The sequence below is a fragment of the Oncorhynchus tshawytscha genome, linkage group LG25, assembly GCF_018296145.1.
Source record: "Oncorhynchus tshawytscha isolate Ot180627B linkage group LG25, Otsh_v2.0, whole genome shotgun sequence".
Lineage (NCBI taxonomy): Eukaryota > Metazoa > Chordata > Actinopteri > Salmoniformes > Salmonidae > Oncorhynchus > Oncorhynchus tshawytscha.
Window position 1 is genome coordinate 43,702,545 of NC_056453.1, and position 20,843 is coordinate 43,723,387.

At 42.5% G+C, this 20,843-nt stretch overlaps 3 protein-coding genes across 5 annotated transcripts; all 3 read right to left on the reverse strand.

Annotated features, from left to right (window-relative positions):
• Nucleotides 1-276: 276 nt before the first annotated feature.
• LOC112224709 (CB1 cannabinoid receptor-interacting protein 1-like) lies at nt 277-7,255 on the reverse strand. Its single transcript, XM_024388403.2, has 3 exons — nt 6,602-7,255; nt 5,328-5,472; nt 277-1,271 (listed from the first exon to the last, which is right to left on the reverse strand). Exons 1-3 carry the CDS (start codon nt 6,772-6,774, stop codon nt 1,107-1,109), a joined length of 483 nt encoding a protein of 160 aa, XP_024244171.1. The 5' UTR covers nt 6,775-7,255; the 3' UTR covers nt 277-1,106.
• A 3,534-nt stretch (nt 7,256-10,789) lies between these two features.
• On the reverse strand, nt 10,790-15,230 carry cisd1 (CDGSH iron sulfur domain 1). 2 transcript variants are annotated; one of them, XM_024388406.2, is made up of 3 exons: nt 14,891-15,230; nt 13,068-13,267; nt 10,790-12,792 (listed from the first exon to the last, which is right to left on the reverse strand). In XM_024388406.2, exons 1-3 carry the CDS (start codon nt 14,916-14,918, stop codon nt 12,703-12,705), a joined length of 318 nt encoding a protein of 105 aa, XP_024244174.1. In that variant the 5' UTR covers nt 14,919-15,230; the 3' UTR covers nt 10,790-12,702. The 2 variants fall into 2 exon arrangements, with proteins under 2 accessions (XP_024244174.1, XP_024244173.1); XM_024388405.2 differs by having other exon boundaries at nt 13,068-13,270; nt 14,891-15,208.
• A 2,573-nt stretch (nt 15,231-17,803) lies between these two features.
• On the reverse strand, nt 17,804-18,706 carry LOC121840768 (mitoregulin-like). Of its 2 annotated transcripts, none has more exons than XM_042305853.1 (2): nt 18,356-18,706; nt 17,804-18,022 (listed from the first exon to the last, which is right to left on the reverse strand). In XM_042305853.1, exon 1 carries the CDS (start codon nt 18,540-18,542, stop codon nt 18,372-18,374), a length of 171 nt encoding a protein of 56 aa, XP_042161787.1. In that variant the 5' UTR covers nt 18,543-18,706; the 3' UTR covers nt 17,804-18,022; nt 18,356-18,371. The 2 variants fall into 2 exon arrangements, with proteins under 2 accessions (XP_042161787.1, XP_042161786.1); XM_042305852.1 differs by having other exon boundaries at nt 18,360-18,703.
• Between the last annotated feature and the right edge of the window lie 2,137 nt (nt 18,707-20,843).

Genomic DNA, 20,843 nt, shown 5'->3' on the forward strand with positions numbered 1-20,843 from the left:
TAAATGACAGTTTTCCCAACTAATAATAACCCTTTAGCATATTTAGTTCTCTGAAATATTTTAAGAATGAAATAAGAAACATGAGCAGAAGGAGCAGCAGAAATATGACATTCTGATTGGTCAGAAATATGACATTCTGATTTGTCAGAAATATGACATTCTGATTGGTCAGAAATATGACATTCAGATTAGTCAGAAATATGACATTCTGATTGGTCAGAAATATGACATTCTGATTAGTCAGAAATATGACATTCAGAAATATGACATTCTGATTTGTCAGAAATATGACATTCTGATTGGTCAGAAATATGACATTCAGATTAGTCAGAAATATGACATTCTGATTGGTCAGAAATATGACATTCTGATTGGTCAGAAATATGACATTCTGATTGGTCAGAAATATGACATTCTGATTGGTCAGAAATATGACATTCTGATTAGTCAGAAATATGACATTCTGATTGGTCAGAAATAGGACATTCTGATTGGTCAGAAATAGGACATTCTGATTGGTCAGAAATATGACATTCTGATTAGTCAGAAATATGACATTCTGATTAGTCAGAAATATGACATTCTGATTAGTCAGAAATATGACATTCTGATTAGTCAAAATCAGCACAACTATAAAATAAGAAAAATGTATGGATTAGTCCAAATATTTTGTAAAATCTTCTAACTGTAAACATTCACATACAGAGTACATATTAACATACAGCATTCTTATATATGCATAGATACTACACACACACACACCTAATATAAATATGCATAGCTATAACACACGCCAACATACAGCAAATTAATCATCTTTAGTTATTTAACAGCAACATTGTTATGCTATGAGGGGTTCCACTCTGGCTGGATCTGATACACACTGTCTATCACTACCCAGCAGCTGATCGTCATTCAGCTCTCATTTCATGTTCATCTGGGTCGTGTTCGTTAGGGCACACCGTAGGAAAACATTTTGCAACGGAAATAAAAAAAACAGGCATTACTAATTACAGGTAGTAGCAGTTTCACTGTTATCTTCCGTTTTTTTTTGTGCCTAATGAACACAACCCTGATGCTGCCTGTGTAGGCTTTGGTTGGTATCATCAGATAAACAGCTCCTTGTTGACCCACATCAGGCTGCGCGTATCGTTGGGCTTGCACTCGTACTCGATGCTGTTGAAACTGTTGCCTCCCTGGCAGTGGTCCCTCTTATTGTAGTTGTAGTACTTCACCTGCCACACCACTTCAAAAGAGCCCACCTCTGGGAACTGGGAGGGGAAATGATGGGACCGGCAGAGTTAATCGGTTAACTCCAGTTCACTTTTTGATACTTTTAGTGCACCATTTATGGAAACATTGAAAATACAATCTTATACAGCTAAATCACAGGAGGCTGCTGAAATGAGGACGGCTCATATAATAATGTCTGGAACGGTATTATCAAACACATGGAAACCATGTGTTTGATACCATTCCTCTGATTCCACTCCAGCCATTACCTGGAGCCCGCCCTCCCCAATTAAGATGCCACCAGCCTCCTGTGAACTAAAAAAAAACAACAACAACAACAACAAACAAGTTGACATTGAGGTTGCTTTTAAAAAGGCCCCTTACAGACCATGATTGGCCAGCCAACGAACCAATCACTGCTCCTGTGTGTCCTCTAATGACCTTGCTAATCTGATAAAGACAGAGAAATGGACAAATGGGAGCAGAGCTAACAACTAACACATTGTTGCTGTGCGTGAAATAAAATGTGGCCCTATTTGAGTGTTGATAATAAAATCAGTTTACAGGGATTGGTGTTTGTGCTCATGTATGTGTCTTTGCTAGGCTAATTGTTTGTTAGTAGGACCTGCCTAGCCTGCTAATTGTTTGTTAGCAGGACTTGCCTAGCCTGCTAATTGTTTGTTAGCAGGACCTGCCTAGCCTGCTAATTGTTTGTTAGCATGACCTGCCAAGCCTGCTAATTGTTTGTTAGCAGGACTTGCCTAGCCTGCTAAATGTTTCTAGCGTGACCTGCCAAGCCTGCTAATTGTTTGTTAGCAGGACTTGCCTAGCCTGCTAAATGTTTCTAGCGTGACCTGCCTAGCCTGCTAATTGTTTGTTAGCATGACCTGCCTAACCTGCTAATTGTTTGTTAGCATGACCTGCCTAGCCTGCTAATTGCTTGTTTGTAGCCCACAGCTAGTGATAATGCTAAGGCTACATGGGTGATGTTGAAGCTCATGCCATTCGTCACATTTCAGTCCTTATTGTGAAGATAGTGCATCTGTTGTGTGATCGTATGCTACTGGTGTGATCGTATGCTACTGGTGTGATCGTATGCTACTGGTGTGATCGTATGCTACTGGTGTGATCGTATGCTACTGGTGTGATCGTATGCTACTGGTGTGATCGTATGCTACTAGTGTGATCGTATGCTACTGGTGTGATCGTATGCTACTGGTGTGATCGTATGCTACTGGTGTGATCGTATGCTACTAGTGTGATCGTATGCTACTGGTGTGGCCGTATGATGCTGGTATGATTGTATGCTACTGTGGCAGTGCCTTTACCACATGGGTGCTTTATCCTAGCCGTATAGCATACCTGACATGGCTAATGCTAGCTTCAGGCTCTACCTGGGACTGCTTACTATTTAGCCATCAATGTTCATTGATATGTTATTCAGGCACTGCAATATGAGGAGTGTTTATTTAGCTTTATGCCTGTTTAACTTTATGGTGTTCAATTAAGGACATTATTGATTGTATTTTCACATCTACCTGACATCTACCTCATCCCCATATTGTTTTTATTTACTATTTTGCTCTCTTGCACACCAGTATTTGTACTTGCACATCATCATCTGCTCATCTATCACTCCAGTGTTAATCTGCTAAATTGTAATTACTTCACTACTATGGCCTATTTATTGCCTTACATCCTCACACCATTTGCACACACTGTATATAGACTTTAAAAAGAAAAAAACATTTAATCTATGTGTTATCGACTGTACATTTGTTTATGTGTAACTCTGTGTTTTTGTTTGTGTCTCACTGCTTTGCTTTATTTTGGCCAGGTCGCAGTTGTAAAGGAGAACTTGTTCTCAACTAGCTTACCTGGTTAAATAAAGGTGAAATTAAAAATTAAAAGACATCCTTTGGCTCTGTTCTCACCGGACATCTCTGAATCAGTACATGGTGTTTAGTAGAGGTACTTCAGACTCTAGCGATATTATTATTATTTTTTGGTTAAAGAAAGTTTATTTGATCAATTTACCTGATTTTGCTTACTGTTACTTTGGACAAAATCACGACGTCAATATTCTTGTAATGTTTTTTATATATATACAAAAATCGTAAATTACAGCTCAATTTGATCAAATTCTGAATTTGATATTAATCACGCTTAATCACAGCAAATCCTGCGATTAACTCTTACAAATGTTTATTGACGTTTTAGTAATTTAGCAGAAGCTCTTATCCAGATCAACTTGATGCAATAATCTCAAGGTAACTAAGTGAGAAAACCACTTATCTAAGTGATACAGTAGTAAGTACATTTGTCCTAAAAGTAGCTATAAGAAAAGTCAATGCTAGTAAGAAAAAGGCAAGTGAAAATAAATGCTGTGGATGAACTGCGAAGCTTCAGAGATTTCATCATGAACAGTTGACTCCTGATACTGTAAAGCCGACACATGTAATGGACTCATATGGACCATGCATAGCCTGGTTCCCAGATGTGTTTGTGCGGTCTTGCCCCAACACCTATGGTCATGGCATGACAACAACCATAGGAGTTGGCTTTACCATACAAACAGATCTGGGACCAGGCTAGATTTTTTTTACATGTATTTTTTACATTGAACCTTTATTTAACTAGGAAAGTCGGTTATGAACAAAATTATTATTTACAATCTGGGACACCGGCCAAACCCGGACGACGCTGGGCCGATTGTGCGCCGCCCTACGGGACTCCCAATCCGGGTAGGATGTGATGCAGCCTGGACTCGAACCAGGGACTGTAGTGATGCCTCTCACACGGAGATGCAGTGCCTTAGAACGCCGCGCCACTCGGGCACATATCAAACAGATCTGGGACCAGGCTTGGTGATGTAGATGTCAAACAGATCTGGGACCAGGCTTGGTGATGCAGATGTCAAACAGATCTGGAACCAGGCTTGATGATGCAGATGTCAAACAGATCTGGGACCAGGCTTGTTGATGCAGATGTCAAACAGATCTGGGACCAGGCTTGTTGATGCAGATATCAAACAGATCTGGGACCAGGCTTGTTGATTCAGATGTCAAACAGATCTGGGACCAGGCTTGATGATGCAGATATCAAACAGATCTGGGACCAGGCTTGATGATGCAGATATCAAACAGATCTGGGACCAGATGTCAAACAGATTGGGACCAGGCTTGATGATGCAGATGTCAAACAGATCTTGATGCAGATGTCAAACAGATCTGGGACCAGGCTTGTTGATGCAGATGTCAAACAGATCTGGGACCAGGCTTCAAACAGATTGATGTGTCAAACAGATGTCAAACAGATCTGGGACCAGGCTTGTTGATGCAGATATCAAACAGATCTGGGACCAGGCTTGTTGATGCAGATGTCAAACAGATCTGGGACCAGGCTTGATGATGCAGATGTCAAACAGATCTGGGACCAGGCTTGATGATGTAGATATCAAACAGATCTGGGACCAGGCTTGATGATGCAGATATCAAACAGATCTGGGACCAGGCTTGATGATGTAGATGTCAAACAGATCTGGGACCAGGCTTGATGATGTAGATATCAAACAGATCTGGGACCAGGCTAGATGATGCAGATATCAAACAGATCTGGGACCAGGCTTGATGATAGATCAAACAGATCTGGGACCAGATATGTCAAACAGATCTGGGACCAGGCTTGATGATGCAGATATCAAACAGATCTGGGACCAGGCTTGATGATGTAGATATCAAACAGATCTGGGACCAGGCTTGATGATGTAGATGTCAAACAGATCTGGGACCAGGCTTGATGATGTAGATATCAAACAGATCTGGGACCAGGCTAGATGATGCAGATATCAGAAAGTATTTGTAATGTGACTGGTAAACTGCTCTGAATTAACTTATCTATTTAATTGTTTTGTCTACTTGTAAATTGTAAAATATTCTGTCTGTAAATGTATTTTTCATTATGTGTTGGACACCCCCCCCCCCTCCCCCACAGCAAGACTAGCTGTTGTCATGGCGTCAGCTAATGTGGATTCTAATAAAATCCTAAAGAAATCCAAAACAAATTCCAGTCAAACTGAGTTTTCCCTTTACTACCTGTATGCTGATCTGTACAGCTTGTCTGTCTCCGCTCTTGGTGTGTGTCACGCCCTCTGTGTCGTAGACGCCAGTGTAGACCACACACTGGGGGTCTCTAGACTGTTGCTCCAAGGGGAATTGGACTCCACCTACACTCATGGTGCTGACGACCAGGACAGGGTCACAACAGTTAGGGAGAGATCATCAATCAATAACACATTTATTTTATTATGCTCTTTTTGTTTTTCCATCAACAGTTGTCACAAAAGTGCTTTAACAGGAAACCCCAACCTAAAACCACAAACAGTAAGCAATGCAGATGTAGAAGCACAGCAAATCTCCCTATAGGAGGAAGAAACCTCAAAAGGAATCAGGCTCTGAGGGGTTGAAAGGAACCAGGCTCAGCTAGTCCTCTTCTGGCTGTACCGAGTAGAGATTTAAGGGTACATGTGTGGCCAAATGCAGACCAGATCATTTTCAACACGTTCAAACGTTTATAGATGGCCAGCTAGATCAGCTAATAACCATGATGGGTGATGACTGTTTAACTGGGGGAAAGGGTTGGTGGTGGATTGGTGACACTGGGCCTGTGGTTGTTTTGACATTACAGCTGACAAGAAAGACAACTGCAGAATGACTGATCTACAAAATCGGGGTGAAATATAGATCAGTGTAATTTATCCTTCTATCCATGATTCATTTTTAATAACAAAAGACTGAAACACAAACTCAACTCGCCATATTTGAGCATGTTTGGCCTACTGCAGGAAATGCTGAAGGACTAATCCGGAGTGGATTTGACACAATCTGGCTGCGCCTTCTGTCTCCCTGCACCCTCCGGACTCTAGCCAATGTCACTGTCGTCACTATCTGGCCAAATTGCCAAATTGGAAGCACGGTCTAGTTCTACAATTTATATTCTTAAAGCCAATTTTGACTTTGCAGTTTGGCAATCTAGTGGGAACTCGAGTGAACCGCATGCGCTCTGACGTGTCGCCTTCAACCTCGTACGGCTTGTGTTTTAATCAATGTTCTTAATTAATTACCAATTTAATAATATTAGTAAATCAGATTAATGCAGGGAAATAATATGATAATAATAATAATATATGCACCGATTCTATTTCACATTATGAAACACTGATATAATGTAGATTTTGGACAATACAATGTAGTCAAAACATTAACAGGCGGCGTCAAAATATAGCCTATTGAAGTGTATTGACACTATATAGGTTATCAGAAGAATATTGCCTGATTATGTGTAATACGTTTCACCCCACTATACTTACGTTGCCTCCACATCCCCAGGTTTGACAACCACTTCAATCTTGTACTTTGACCCCGTTAGCAATTTAATCGTCCTGGTTTGGCCAAATCTCGCTCCGTCCGATTTGAAGTACACAGCACTGTTATTTGGTAGCATTTTCAATGATATTCCGATTTTGACGAGTTCGAGAGCCATTCTTCTTGAAGTTGAGGGATGAGGTAGTGCTCAAATCCAATCCTACCTGAGTTGACAAGAGAGGGGCGCAGGTGTGAAACGGTGGCCACTCCGGATTTCCAACAGAACTATCGATGTAGAATATTGTTGTGTCGTGAAAGCACAGGTTTAAAATGTAAAAACTCATCGCTGGAGGCAGAGCCTAAAGTAATTTCCACTGTCCTCGTGAATAATCCCATACACACACACATAATCCTCCTATACACGTAATCTAAGGAGATCAAGACTAAAACAATTTGGCCCGGTAAACAACTTGGCCCCGTAGAGAAATAATAAACCTGTAATTTGATAAATAAATGATTCAAATAGGCCTATTGATTTTAAAAGACAGTTGAAATTTGCACGCCGTGTACGCAGAGAGAGGGAGATTAAAGAGGGAAACAAAGCAGTCCGTCTCAAATGGTCAAATCATAGGTGGGTTCGCTGACAACATCACGAAAACGATGCGGACGCTTCAGTGGGGCAGAAATCGTGAGTTGTGATTCAGGATGGCCAGATTAGTTAGTTAGTTAGTTTAGTTAGATAGATAGATAGATAGATAGATAGATAGATAGATAGATAGATAGATAGATAGATAGATAGATAGATAGATAGATAGATAGATAGATAGATAACAATAAACTGTCATGTGGGAAATCGTGACTCCTTTCAGTTATTTTAATCTTGTTCTTTATACCATGTCTTGTTTTCAGGCGTTTTGACTGATTTCATATCAATGCTAATATGACAACAAAAAAAGTCGCTAGATAGCTACCCAACAATTGTAAGGATGTATTAGAGATAAGTGCAAATGTATATGTTTTCAATAAACATTGGAAATGAAATACATGTTGTCAACAATCTAAACCAGCCCCGTCTGTTTTGTCCCATAGTTGCACACACGTCGGTTTTGTTGCTAAACAACCAACCCATCTGTCGTCCCAGTCAATATACACTTATATAGACAACTGTGGGACCTTATATAGACAGGTTTGCGTCTTTCCAAATCATGTCCAATCATATTGAGTTAACCACAGGTGGACTCCAAGTTGTAGAAACATCTCAAGGATGATCAATGGAAACAGGATGCACCTGAGCTCAATGTTGAGTCTCATAGCAAAGTGTCTGAATACTTCTGTAAATAAGCTATTTCTGTTTTTGGTGTTTAATACATTTGCAAAAATGTCTGAAAACCTGTTTTCGCTTTGTCATTATGTGGTATTGTGTTTAGATTGCTGAGGAAATTGTTTTATTTAATCCATTTTAGAATAGTCAAAGGGTCTGAATACTTTCCGAAGGCCGTATCCTCCAAACACCGCTTCTCGGGCTCACATAAATAATAAGGAATTCTCTTCGATCACGCCCACAAATTGGGGAAAACCAACAGTCTTTCCTATTGAATCCCATTGTAAAAGAGGCAACTTTGTTGTCGATTTTTTTGGGGGGGGTTATACAGAGATATCATCTAGAAGAAAAAGAAACGCACGCTTATTTAGACGCATTCTTGCGTTCTAACTACCCGCTATTCAAAGTGCTCTGAACAAATCAAGGGAATTGTTCACAAACATTGGCACATCCTAAAATCCGATGATAGTCTCGGTGATGTGTTTTCGGACCTTCCCTTGGTCGTATTCTCGCGGGGCAGAAATCTCAGAGACCAATTGGTAAACTCTGATTTACCACCCCAAGATATTCCTGAACAACGTCTATTTGCGCCCTTACTGGATGGAAATTACAAATGTAATGGCTGTGCTCAATGCAATGGCACTTATAAATGTAGATCCTTCAAACACCCACAAACAGGGAAATCGATCCCAATTAAAGGTGTTATTACGTGCTCCACTAAGGCAGTTATTTCTTATAACTTGTCATTGTGGTAAAAAATGATGTAGGTAAAACAAAGCGCGAATTAAAAGTACGTATCTCAGAGCATCGTAGCGCCATTAGGTGTAAAAACTTGACTTGTCCAGTTGCGGCCCACTTCTTGGAGGCAGGCCACTCGATTTCGTCTCTGCGTTATATTGGCATCGAACATGTCACCCTCCCTAGGAGAGGGGGTGACCTTGATCATTTATTGTTAAAACGAGAGGCTGCCTGGATCTTTAACTTAAAGACCCTTGCGCCCTTCGGTCTCAACGTAGACTTTGATCTGAAGCCATTCTTGTGATTATTGTGACTTTGCCATTGTAATTGTTTGTAAGCTTGTGTAGTTAAATTAATCTATGATCGTATGCTATCCATTTGTTGTTTGTATGCTGTTCTTTGTATGACATTGTAATATTTGATAATTAACCAATGATATTAGGCCACTCTTGGCCATGATTACAGACACCTGTGTGTTTTTTAACCCTATATAAACGAGTCATCCCGCAGTGTTTGTAATTATACCCTGATGAAGACAGCTTGGCTGTCGAAACGTTGGTAATTACATTTTTGCATCTGAGCGCCTTTTATTTTCAAGTTTACGGAGATATCAAACATGCCGAAAAAGCTGTGTTATTTAATGTACATGTAGCCAGGTTTAAAAAATACCGACCTACCCTTCGCAATGCTCCCACATAGGGAAATAGAGCCTGCGAGAAGAGCCCTGTGGCCCCACGGGTACTTTAAGGGTACTTTAAGGGTACTCTGGGCAGAGCAAAATGTACTTGGTACTACAGTAGAGTGGTTTCATCATGGTAGCACATTCCAGAGATCGATTTATAGCCATATATCTCAAATAATTCATATATTTTAAACAAGACCACTTTGTTTGTCATAGACAGACACGATGATTCATATGAGACGAAAGAAGAGTTCCTAACGAGAGTTCGGGAAGTCAAGCTAGAGCTGTGTGATGCCTTCACAGCAATGGGGGCAGGCGTTTTGATCAAGAGACCGTTATAAAATATGCACAATTTCTAACACTAAACATACAAATATGTATTTTAGTTAAGGATAAATCTTAGTTATTTGATTATGCTATATTTAAAAAGCATACAAGTCATTTCAAGCCGTATTCATACAGTTTTGTGTAATAGGAAGTACATAAAACATTTCAAATGTTCATATTTTTATATTTGTACCGTGTACTTGAGTCCTAAAAAGTGACACCTCAGCAATTTAACTATTTTTACCAGAATGGGGAGATTAACCTTTTGTTGCAGCATTACTAGTTATTGTTTATTGCCCTCTCATGATCCAAGATGGCCCCAGGAAGACAAGCTGTCGCCATCCAAGATGGCCCCAGGAAGACAAGCTGTCGCCATCCAAGATGGCCCCAGGAAGACTAGCTGTCGCCATCCAAGATGGCCCCAGGAAGACTAGCTGTCGCCATCCAAGATGGCCCCAGGAAGACTAGCTGTCGCCATCCAAGATGGCCCCAGGAAGACTAGCTGTCGCCATCCAAGATGGCCCCAGGAAGACTAGCTGTTACCATCCAAGATGGCCCCAGGAAGACTAGCTGTTACCATCCAAGATGGCCCCAGGAAGACAAGCTGTCACCATCCAAGATGGCCCCAGGAAGACTAGCTGTCACCATCCAAGATGGCCCCAGGAAGACATGCTTTCGCCATCTAACACCGACTGGGTCTTTAGGTCAAAAGCAATTGTCCATGGTGCTGAAACTGGTCATCAAAGGCAAGGCTCCACTATCACGTCTATTTTCATTTGTCCATTGTAGGCTACCAGACAGACCAAATTAAGAGCAGCACCTTTGAAGGAATTTGACCCAGGTCGGCATCACTAGGCCTACACTACAGTCAGAGATGTAGTTCTGAATGAGCTCACCTGGGGGAGAGGAATATGCGTCGTGTCCACACTTCATATTCATTCCCTTTGATTGGTTTAAAACTGTTGGTTATAAGTAAATCTAATACATTATTTTGGTTTGAACTGGCTGAATTTGTAAATAAGTGTGTAGCAATAGAGGGCGCTATATGACATCTACCTGTCAAACTGGAGTAGAAATGACATGGTTCCCACAAAACACCAGGATTAGTTAACTGGCAGAAGGAAGAACATTTGTATAGTTTTTTTTATTGGATGATTAAATGATTGATTAAAATGAAGTCACATATTGTAGATATCTTAAGGTCACAGACTGTAGACATTCTCATACTAGTGTCAGCGTACCCCCCCCAACTCAGTCCTGGGGAACCCAAGGAGTGCACATTTTGGCCCAGCACTACACAGCGGATTCAAATAGTCAAAGCTTGCTGTGAAGCTGATTCATTTGATTAAGCTGTGTAGTGCCAGGACAAAAACCCCAAAATGTGCACGCCTTGGGGTCCCCCAAGATAGAGAAACGCTGCACTACATAGAACAGTGAATTATTAAAGCTAGTTACCAGAAGTGCTGCTTGACAAGTTCAGTTTTAGCCACTCAAACATTCAGTAGGCTACAGGGCTGTGTTAAGTAGGGCAAAACGTAGCAAAACATTTTTTTTTTTAAACGAAAACTAAACCTGGAAGTGTTTCTCTAGTAAGCTACCTCCTAGTTTCACAACATCACATGTTTTTGTTTTTTTTTCTCCCCCTGAACACAACCCAGGAATCCAATTGGTATGTAGTATGGATGGCACAAGTTTAACTTCATGATTCACCGTTAACACAGACTTAAAAATCAACAAGGTAATCATTACGACGGCTTCATTTGCAGATATGAATGATGTAGAACCTTTCATCTAAAATCCATTGAAACGTGACACCATTTTACAATCGATTTCACAAGTTGAATCAAAAATATGTCACACCTCATCCGTTTCCTTGATGCTTCAGTAGCCCCAGGTGTTTTTCCTGACCATGGAAAAACTCTGGGCCCCTAGCTGCAATAAAAAGGTACAGAGATATCCCTGATCAAGTCCCATGGTCAGGAAAAACTCAACCATAGAGTACGGTAGAAGACTCTACTGCCGAAAAAGCCCGTTTTAGCATGGACATTGCCATTGAGGACTTTCACCATTTTTAAGTAGTCAACTGGGTGGGACTTCCTATGGGATAATTCCATCAAGGTCATCAGGCGGGATCAGCCAATGAATTATATTTGTGCGCAAACATTCCATAACTCCAGGTGGCAGTAAATCACCAGCCTTGGCTTCATACCTGTTCAGACAACACCCTCTAGGGGGCAGTATGAACCCTTTCAGTTTGTTGACCAACTCATAGAAGTAGCAGAAGAAGAAAATGGACTACTTCAAAATTGAGATTTCCTCACTGGCGCTGCCCATACACTCACAGGTGCCATAATGGGACGGATACATTGCGATCTCTATGGCATCATAATGGGACAGATAAGTTTATTTATTTATTTTTTAGTATTTTTTATTTAACTAGGCAAGTCAGTTAAGAACAAATTCTTAATTTCAATGATGGCCTAGGAACAGTGGGTTAACTTCCTTGTTCAGGGGCAGAACGACAGATTTGGACCTTGTCAGCTCGGGGATTTGATCTTGCAACCATTTGGTTACTAGTCCAACGTTCCAACCACTAGGCTACGCTGTCGCTCTGATGATGTCTACAGTATAAAAGAAAGGCAAACATTGATCAAAAACAAACATTCTGAACAGCACAGATACCACAGCTCAATTAAATATATACAACCAGTGTGGTACTATGCTTTACAGTACGTCCACACCCCTGTTTCCTTGGTAACCCCAGTGAAATATCTACCATTATTATTATTATGATTACAAAGTCATTTTCCACAACAACAAAAATGATAACTGCTTGGTCCTGTGATAAGGGTGGCTTCAAATCAATAAATAAAATAAATATAGCCGAAAATGGATTTGGTCACCATATTTCAGAGCAACTACCAATGGTACTGTCAACCACTGTCATCCTTTCTGTAGTGAAGAGCACTTGTGTGCATCAGTATGTCAGCAGCAGTCATGGAATAACATGGATGGGATGATTGATTGAGTGACTGGATTCAGGCCTCTTTTCTTTTTATGATGAGAGGACCGACGTTATCCCCCGTCTCCTGGTTGTGTTTAGCATGAGCACCATCACAGTAGGGAAACTAAGGGTGAGAAACATTGTTAGAATACACCGAACAAATCTTTCAATTCCTTGACTTGTTCTGCTCAAAATGCCAGTAATAACATACCCCCTTTACTAGCCTACCGTTTGTTAAAGGCATATGCTACAAACAAAAAGAAGCTCTCCTCACAACCCCCTCGTACCATGCCACGTGTCTATGAATCTTCTTGTGGTTAAGACATGGCTCCAACGTATAGCGAGAAGTTGTGAAACTAGAAACTAAATCAAAGAGCATAAAATTGACAGCTAGCCTACCTTCTTAGATCTCCAACACCTGCAGTACACCGCCTTATCCCCGAGGTCCTCGATGTCAAAAGCGTGCACCACTTTGGGGTTGTCTTTCTGCAGGTCCAAGTTGACCTTGGGCTTGACCCCTGACCCCTTGGAGAGGTACTGGAAGAGGAGGATGCCCGCAGCTGTAGCTCCTGCAGTCACACCGATGGCTGCCGCCAACTCTGCTGTAAAACAGAAACACAGACTGATCCAGTATCTACTTCAGCTATGCCTCCAACTGCAATACAACAAACTAAATATCACCAACACTATATTGGAATAGCTTACCATTCAGTGTTAAAGCAGTATGTTAAAACCCTACAAAACATAAGATAACTACAGTACAGGCAGAAATGTATTTGACTGTTCCAACACACACACACTTGCACAATATTTAGAATGCATAAACCATGTTGTTTTATGGTAGGAAGAGCAGTACATGTTTAAATTATGTTTTTTTACTTTACAGGTGAATTAGCACAATAATGGACTAACGGAGCCTAGCATTATCTAGGCTAAGGGTTAAGTTTAGGAATTAGTTTAGGGGAAGGGTTAGCTAAAAGGGTTATGGTTAGGGGAAGGGTTAGCTAACATGGTTAGGGGAAGGGTTAGCTAACATGGTTATGGGAAGGGTTAGCTAACATGGTTATGGGAAAGGGTTAGCTAATGTAGCTTTAGACCGTCCCCTCGCCCATACCCGGGCGCGAACCAGGGACCCTCTGCACACATCAACAACAGTCACCCACGAAGCATCGTTACCCATCGCTCCACAAAAGCTGCGGCCCTTGCAGAGCAAGGGGAACTACTACTTCAAGGTCTCAGAGCAAGTGACGTCACCGATTGAAACGCTATTTAGCGCGCACCACCGCTAACTAAGCTAGCTGTTTCACATCCGTTACACTAACATGGTTAGGGGAAGGGTTAGCTAACATGGTTATGGGAAGGGTTAGCTAACATGGTTATGGGAAAGGTTAGCTAACATGGTTATGGGAAGGGTTAGCTAACATGGTAAGTAGTTGAAAAGTTGCTAATTAGCTCAAATGCTAAAGTTTGGTCATGATGACATTTGAACTCGGGAACCTTTGTGTTGCCAGATATTCGCGTTTTACACCAACCCTACTTTCGTTTTCGCCTTAACTAATCATCTGTTATGCCGAGAAGAGTATTTTATGTAACCACACTAAACACAACATATCATATACTCAGTTTGAGTGTCCCGGATTTACGTCTAGTCTATAAACCCAGGCTGAGTGTCGGGGCTCTTAAACAAAACTCCCCCCATACAGAAGACCCCTACGTCTTTGGACGTGTGTAATATAATAGTACTGGGCCTCGGGATCAAAGGCTACTGGCACTGCTGGGTTATAAAGTGGAAGGACAGAATATTTAGGTGAAAGGGTATTGCATTGCCTTCATAAATAATCCATCTCTTGCAGTCGTCACATTTTGTGGCTTTAAATGTTGACACGGGAATTTAATTGTATGGAATGAATGGGGCCTGTAAGGCTCGAGCTAAAACATGCCAATGACCTTCTACAGAAATACTCTTCTGGGCCTAACAAACTCTTACAGACAGCTGACATGGCTAGTTAATAGTAGGCAATAATACAAGGTCGCAGTTTTACGAAATGACAGGCATGCAAACGTTACGTCCATCGCCCAAAAAAATCATTACAGATTACATTAGCCAATGTCATAAAAATAGTTCACATTTGGAAATATTTAGCTAAATAACAACCGTTTTCGTTGCAACGTAACTAGCTAATAGAAGTGATATTTTTGGATAGTTAACATGGCATATTTACCTTTTGACAAGGAAACGTTTGAACTCATGGCTTGTAACTTGGAACGAATGCAGGAAGTCCTGTTGAACAAGCGTCGCTAACTATCTGTATGTCTTAAATAATGCGTAGTAAATGGATCATACTTTAAGATGTTTGAAAATGTAAACGCACTTATTTTTCTTGTGTGTTCCGGTAGACTAGACGCTGGTTTGCTGCCTTTCTCAGGTCGGAGTGCGAATTACACATGGAAATATTTTATAGCCTAAAAGGCATTACATGGTCAATCTGAAGGTTTGCTTTGGCCCTGCAGCGTTTAGGTGATATGGCCTCTGCAGAAACCAGGCCATTCACACGTCTTGGGCTTCGCTGAGCAGCGCAGAGCTGTGGTGACCGACATTGTCAAGGAAGTGAGTTTGTGCGGGACCTCCCGCCCCCACCTGCCATCAACCGATAATGTCAATGCGGAGCTATACGGCGCCCTCCACATTATTACACAATTTGGGAGGCGCATTCCTGCAGAGGCTCCACAATTAGGTCACACGCTCATACTGAGCCTCCGATCACATGTACAGATCAAGCATACATTGGCTTTGAATTGGCTTCTACACTCATAGTTGCAGGAAGCTGGGATAGAGAAACCACAACAGCCTCCTTGCTATTTCGCTCTGCCTGTCATTTGAAAAATCTAAATTATTACAAGCGAAAATGTGTTTACACCCAATGTCCTCCTATCCTCAACATAACGCCTGCAATATAACAGGCCAGGCTTCAAAGCCAATTTATGCTCGATCTGACAAATGGAAAATGGAAAACATCAACTCAAATTGCTCCTTTTGTAATGACCACCCAGAAACAGTTGTGCATCTTTTTTGGCATTGTATGCATGTAAGAAAACTGTGGCAAGACATCAGTAGGTTTATAATTGAACACATTTATGAAGATTTTACACTATTGTGGAGAGATGTACTGTTTGGATTCTTTACATACAATAGAAATAAGCGGAATCATTTTTATGTAATTAATTTCATTATTCTTTTGGCCAAATTTCATATACACAAATGTAAATTTACAAACAGAAAACCACATTTTCGTACCCTACAAATCTAAATTGAACTGTATTTTAAGACGGTTAAATGCTCTACTAACAAAAAAGCTGTTAGAATTGTAAGTATATGCATGTCCCTTAAGGTCCTTGTGTAATTGTAATGTGATATTGTACCCCCTAGCCCCGCCCCCAGCCCCGCCCCTAGCTCGATTGTCCATTGCTTGTAATCTATGTATGCTTGTGTTCCCTCATGTGCTTTATGTATTGATTTGTTAATAAAAATAAAAATATATATTTTTAAAAAAAGAGGCCAACTCAAGCTCCGTACCACATCGCCATGCGCCTCCCAAATTCCGTAAAGCGCCACATTGACATATTTGGTTGATGGTAGGTGGGGGAGCGGGAAGTCATGTTTAAACACAAACTCACTTCCTTTACAACTTCCTTCACAACGGCTCTACTAAGTGCAATAAGTATGAATGCCCTGACTTCTGCAGCCGTCGTTATCACCGTCAATGCAGATGTCGGATTGACCATGTGGCGAAGAAAAATGCCTTCCATTGCCACTCCTCAACACCCTCTCCACCCCCCACCCCCACCCCCACCACCACATCTATCCTGCCATATCCTCCTACCCCAACCTGGGTCAACACCTAGTTATGATAAACTGCTACTGAAATAAAATATCCTCAATTTTCCATACACACAAAAAGCTTATTTATCTCAAATGATGTGCACAAATTTGCTTACATCCCTGTTAGTGAGCATTTCTCCTTTGCCAAGATAATCCATCCACCTGACAGGTGAGGCATATCAAGAAGCTTATTCAACAGCATGGTCATTACATAGGTGCACCTTGTCCTGGAGACAAAAGGCCACTCTAAAATGTACAGTTTTGTCACACAAAAGTTTTTGGGGAGTGTGAAATTGGCATGCTGACTGCAGGAATGTCCACCAGAGCTGTTGCCAGAGAATGTAATGTTCATTTCTCTACCATAAGCCACCTCCAAATTCGTTTTTGAGATTTTGGCAGTACGTCCAACCGGCCTCACAACCGCAGACCACATGTAACCACACCAGCCCAGGACCACTGTAATCGGCATCGTCTGAAACCAGCCAAAAGGACAGCTGATGACACAGGAGTATTTCTACATATAATAAAATCATTGTGGGGGAAAAACTCATTCTGATTGGCTGGGCCTGGTTCCCCCATGGCTGTGCTCATGCCCAGTCATGTGAAATCCACAGAATAGGGCCTAATGAATTTATTTTAATTGACTGATTTTCTTATATGAACTTTAACTCAGTAAAATCGTTGCATTTATATATTTTTTTCAGTATACTTATGACACCACTCGGAATCACTTCCGGGTCAAATAGGTTCCTCGATCAAATACTTCCTCCTTCAAAATAAAAGTTCCCTAGTTATATTGGAGAACATTGCTAACATAATCCACATGCATTCTTATAATCACAGCATAAATTGCTGATTGTAGCAGACTGAACTCCACGGTGAAGTTCCTCAACTCAGAAACTTCCCAACAATGGAGTGGATTTTAGTCCGCTATGCTGATTTTGTATGTACAATAAAATCTCTCTTCCATAAATGTATATATATATATATATATATATATTTTATTTAAATTCACATAGGTGCTCATAAGAGTGGTGGTTGATACTGCCCCATCCCAAACGGAGCCCTATACACAAACAAACGCCCAAAGCACTTGTGGATATTTCAAGGGTATGAGTATCAAATCCTCTCACATCTCCACCTGTGCGTAAAGTCGATTTAGGATTGGGAAAATTCAGCGCAATGGATTTGGTTACAATAGTTACACTATATAAAAGACAGTAAACTACCATAGGCATCTTCAAAACACAGGATGTAAGAAAACACGTACTTTTATTAAACGTAAAAACGGCAGTAGTCTGGAAGATGTCTGGAACACATTTGAGAAGACGGACCCAGCAAAACACTGTCACCATATCACAAAACAGAAATTTGTCATTGTATCTTGCTTCAGTTCTGCTGGTTGTGACAACGATCCCAATCATTTTATTGGAAGTTCATGATCTGACAGCTGAACATGTATTTTGGTGACGACCTGAAAACAGAAGAACAATCATTATTACATCATGCGGTAATTATGTCCAACTGTAAACTAGGGCTAGGCTACCAAAGAAATCGACTCAACCACTTATTATAGGATTATTTCGTATTTCCCCCTTGTGAAAATAATAAAAAGTTAAACGACTCCATGGATTGCGAGGCTAAAATGTCAGGCTGCAACCCTTTCAACAAACCTAGGTAAAATCAGAATTTGTGCCATTTGTACACGGAATGTAGGCTAGGCCTAATGCAACGTTTCCAGTTAACGTGTCTGTTACAACATGTTTGATACAATGTAGCTACACGCAATCATAGGTCAATTACTTACACACCCTACTTCACTTTCACGCCAAGTCCAATTTCTTCTGTGTTTCTGAGAGTTTATCCTGCAGTCGTTTCTTTCTCCAATCCAGGAACTTCCTCCGCGCTCGGTTGGCCTGCCATCCAGAAAGGAAACCGACTGCGAATGAAATAGCGATTGCAACTTGCAGCATCCTCTCAGAAACGTCCGCCATATTCACCTCTGTATGTATGTCAGTTTGTATTGCTTTTCAGTTGTTCGGAAAAGCCACCCAACATGTGTCGTGCCGTGACGTGTCTAAATATATGAACGCACCATACCGACGGTCCTACAGAATGTCTCGAGGGCCAAACGTCGAGGTAAAATGCACGACTGAGAATTATAATTTATCTCCGGGAAAACGGTGCCCTCTTGTGCCCAGAAGGAAATCTAGACAATGGAGTGCAGTCTTCGGGAGAGAAAGGTTCACTGTTGCTCTGGAGCAGAGTTACCCAAACTCGGTCTTGGGGCTCACCCTGGGTGCACGTTTTGGTTTTGCCCTAGCACTACACAAGTTTCAAGTTGGATATTCACACTTTCAAACCTCAATAGCTTTCAAACCACCTGAGCCACAGACTCCAAATAAGTGTCATGATGTTGGAAAAATTGCACAAGTCTTATTTTCATGATTTGGACATTAATTCACTTTCCAAAGCTAATAAAAGTGGAAATGTGAGCAGCATTTTGTATTCTGAGTTGAATTAGTTAGGGAGCGTAAACAAAGTACAAACTTTTTTTTACATTCAGGTTTCAAACCTTGGTCATGTGACCTACTGACTTCAAACAAGGTTCCGAATGTCCACCGACTACCCTAATATATTTCACACCCTTTAGTTTGTCCATTTTCACCTCACACATTTTTACATGAATTTTTCTCAATTTCAAATTTAAATAGCTCCTTGGTCATGTGACCTACTGACTTCACACAAGGTTCAGAATGTCCACGGACTGGCGGAGACGGGCGCCACGAGGCATGCAGTGCGGTAACGCAACCGATCCTGGAGAAGCTGGAGGGAGCCCCGGGGAGAGTTCTCTTTTCTTTGTGAAGGGCAGGGCGCCCTGGAATGGGTTCGCCCTGAGAGAGGGGCCCAAGCCCTGGAATGGGTTCGCCCTGAGAGAGGGGCCCAAGCCCTGGAATGGGTTCGCCCCGAGAGAGGGGCCCAAGCCCTGGAATGGGTTCGCCCCGAGAGAGGGGCCCAAGCCCTGGAATGGGTTCGCCCGAGAGAGGGGCCCAAGCCCTGGAATGGGTTCGCCCGAGAGAGGGGCCCAAGCCCTGGAATGGGTTCGCCCGAGAGAGGGGCCCAAGCCCTGGAATGGGTTCGCCAGAGAGGGGCCCAAGCCCTGGAATGGGTTCGCCCCGAGAGAGGGGCCCAAGCCCTGGAATGGGTTCGCCACGAGAGAGGGGCCCAAGCCCTGGAATGGGTTCGCCCCGAGAGAGGGGCCCAAGCCCTGGAATGGGTTCGCCCCGAGAGAGGGGCCCAAGCCCTGGAATGGGTTCGCCCCGAGAGAGGGGCCCAAGCCCTGGAAAGTGTAACGGTTTCGGCATTGTCCGGTGAGATCTCCCTGGCCCTTGAAAATCCGGGGGAAGAGGGTGTAAATCTTACGCCGGGTCGTACCCGTATCCGCAGCAGGTCTCCAAGGCAAACAAAGCCTCTGGCATGTTATAATGTAGGTAAGGGAAGTTGGCCAAAAAGAGCTGTAACTTCGGGATAAGGATTGGCTCTAAGGACTGGGTTGGTCGAGCTGTGGTGCGAAGCGGGGCTGGGCTCGAGCTGCAGCTTGGGGAGCAGTCGCTCCATCGCCCTCCTCTCGCCGCCATTGGAAGTTCGTTATGCGGCCCATCTCGCGGTCTCTCGACCGTGATCTCGCAAGGGGCTGTGTGCTGGGATTCGTCAGGGTGGTGTCCGTGGTTGGGCCAAAGGCAGACTGGTGGGGGGTTGGGTCCAGCGGTTGGCGGCGGCAACTCTGGACGTGCACAGGGCCCTTCTCGCGGATCTCCCTAGCTACGGTGCTCGCCAGACCCACACATTGAAGGTGGGGAGGTCTCCTCTACGCTCACTAGACATGAGGCAGAGACTAAAACCATTGGCCCCGCAGTGATAGGGAATTGCATGGATCTTGCTCATGCAGTGGGGAGAGGTATCTCCAGCTTGTCTGGGGAGGGAGGCCTACATCTGATGTGGGTAGTACCATCCACGCCCATTGATTTGCTGCGGAACCATAAAACAGAGGGAAGAAGTCTAGGTTCCCACTGGGCACGGATCACTGAATGTCAACTTGATGAAATTCAAAAGGAGCGTACCCACCTGCTGCAGTCACACTCAAATCCACCGTGGTGTGACCCCCCTCCCCCTCATGTGACTGTGACCCCCCCCCCCTCGTGTGACTGGGACTGGGACCCCCTCCCCCTCATGTGACTGGGACCCCCCCCCCTCATGTGACTGGGACCCCCCTTGTGTCACCGTGACCCCCTCCC

What these genes read in the sequence shown, in the direction of transcription:
- LOC112224709 (XM_024388403.2), bottom strand. Translation starts at nt 6,774, where the DNA reads ATGGCTCTCGAACTCGTCAAAATCGGAATATCATTGAAAATGCTACCA. An exon ending in CCTGGGGATGTGGAGGCAAC is followed by an intron (nt 5,473 to 6,601) that starts GTAAGTATAGTG and finishes CCTGGTCGTCAG; the next exon opens with CACCATGAGTGTAGGTGGAG. An exon ending in CTGTACAGATCAGCATACAG is followed by an intron (nt 1,272 to 5,327) that starts GTAGTAAAGGGA and finishes TTCCCCTCCCAG; the next exon opens with TTCCCAGAGGTGGGCTCTTT.
- cisd1 (XM_024388405.2), bottom strand. Translation starts at nt 14,918, where the DNA reads ATGAGTTCAAACGTTTCCTTGTCAAAAG. An exon ending in AAACGTTTCCTTGTCAAAAG is followed by an intron (nt 13,271 to 14,890) that starts GTAAATATGCCA and finishes TCTGTTTTACAG; the next exon opens with CAGAGTTGGCGGCAGCCATC. An exon ending in GGTGTTGGAGATCTAAGAAG is followed by an intron (nt 12,793 to 13,067) that starts GTAGGCTAGCTG and finishes TCTCACCCTTAG; the next exon opens with TTTCCCTACTGTGATGGTGC.
- LOC121840768 (XM_042305853.1), bottom strand. Translation starts at nt 18,542, where the DNA reads ATGGCGGACGTTTCTGAGAGGATGCTGCAAGTTGCAATCGCTATTTCA.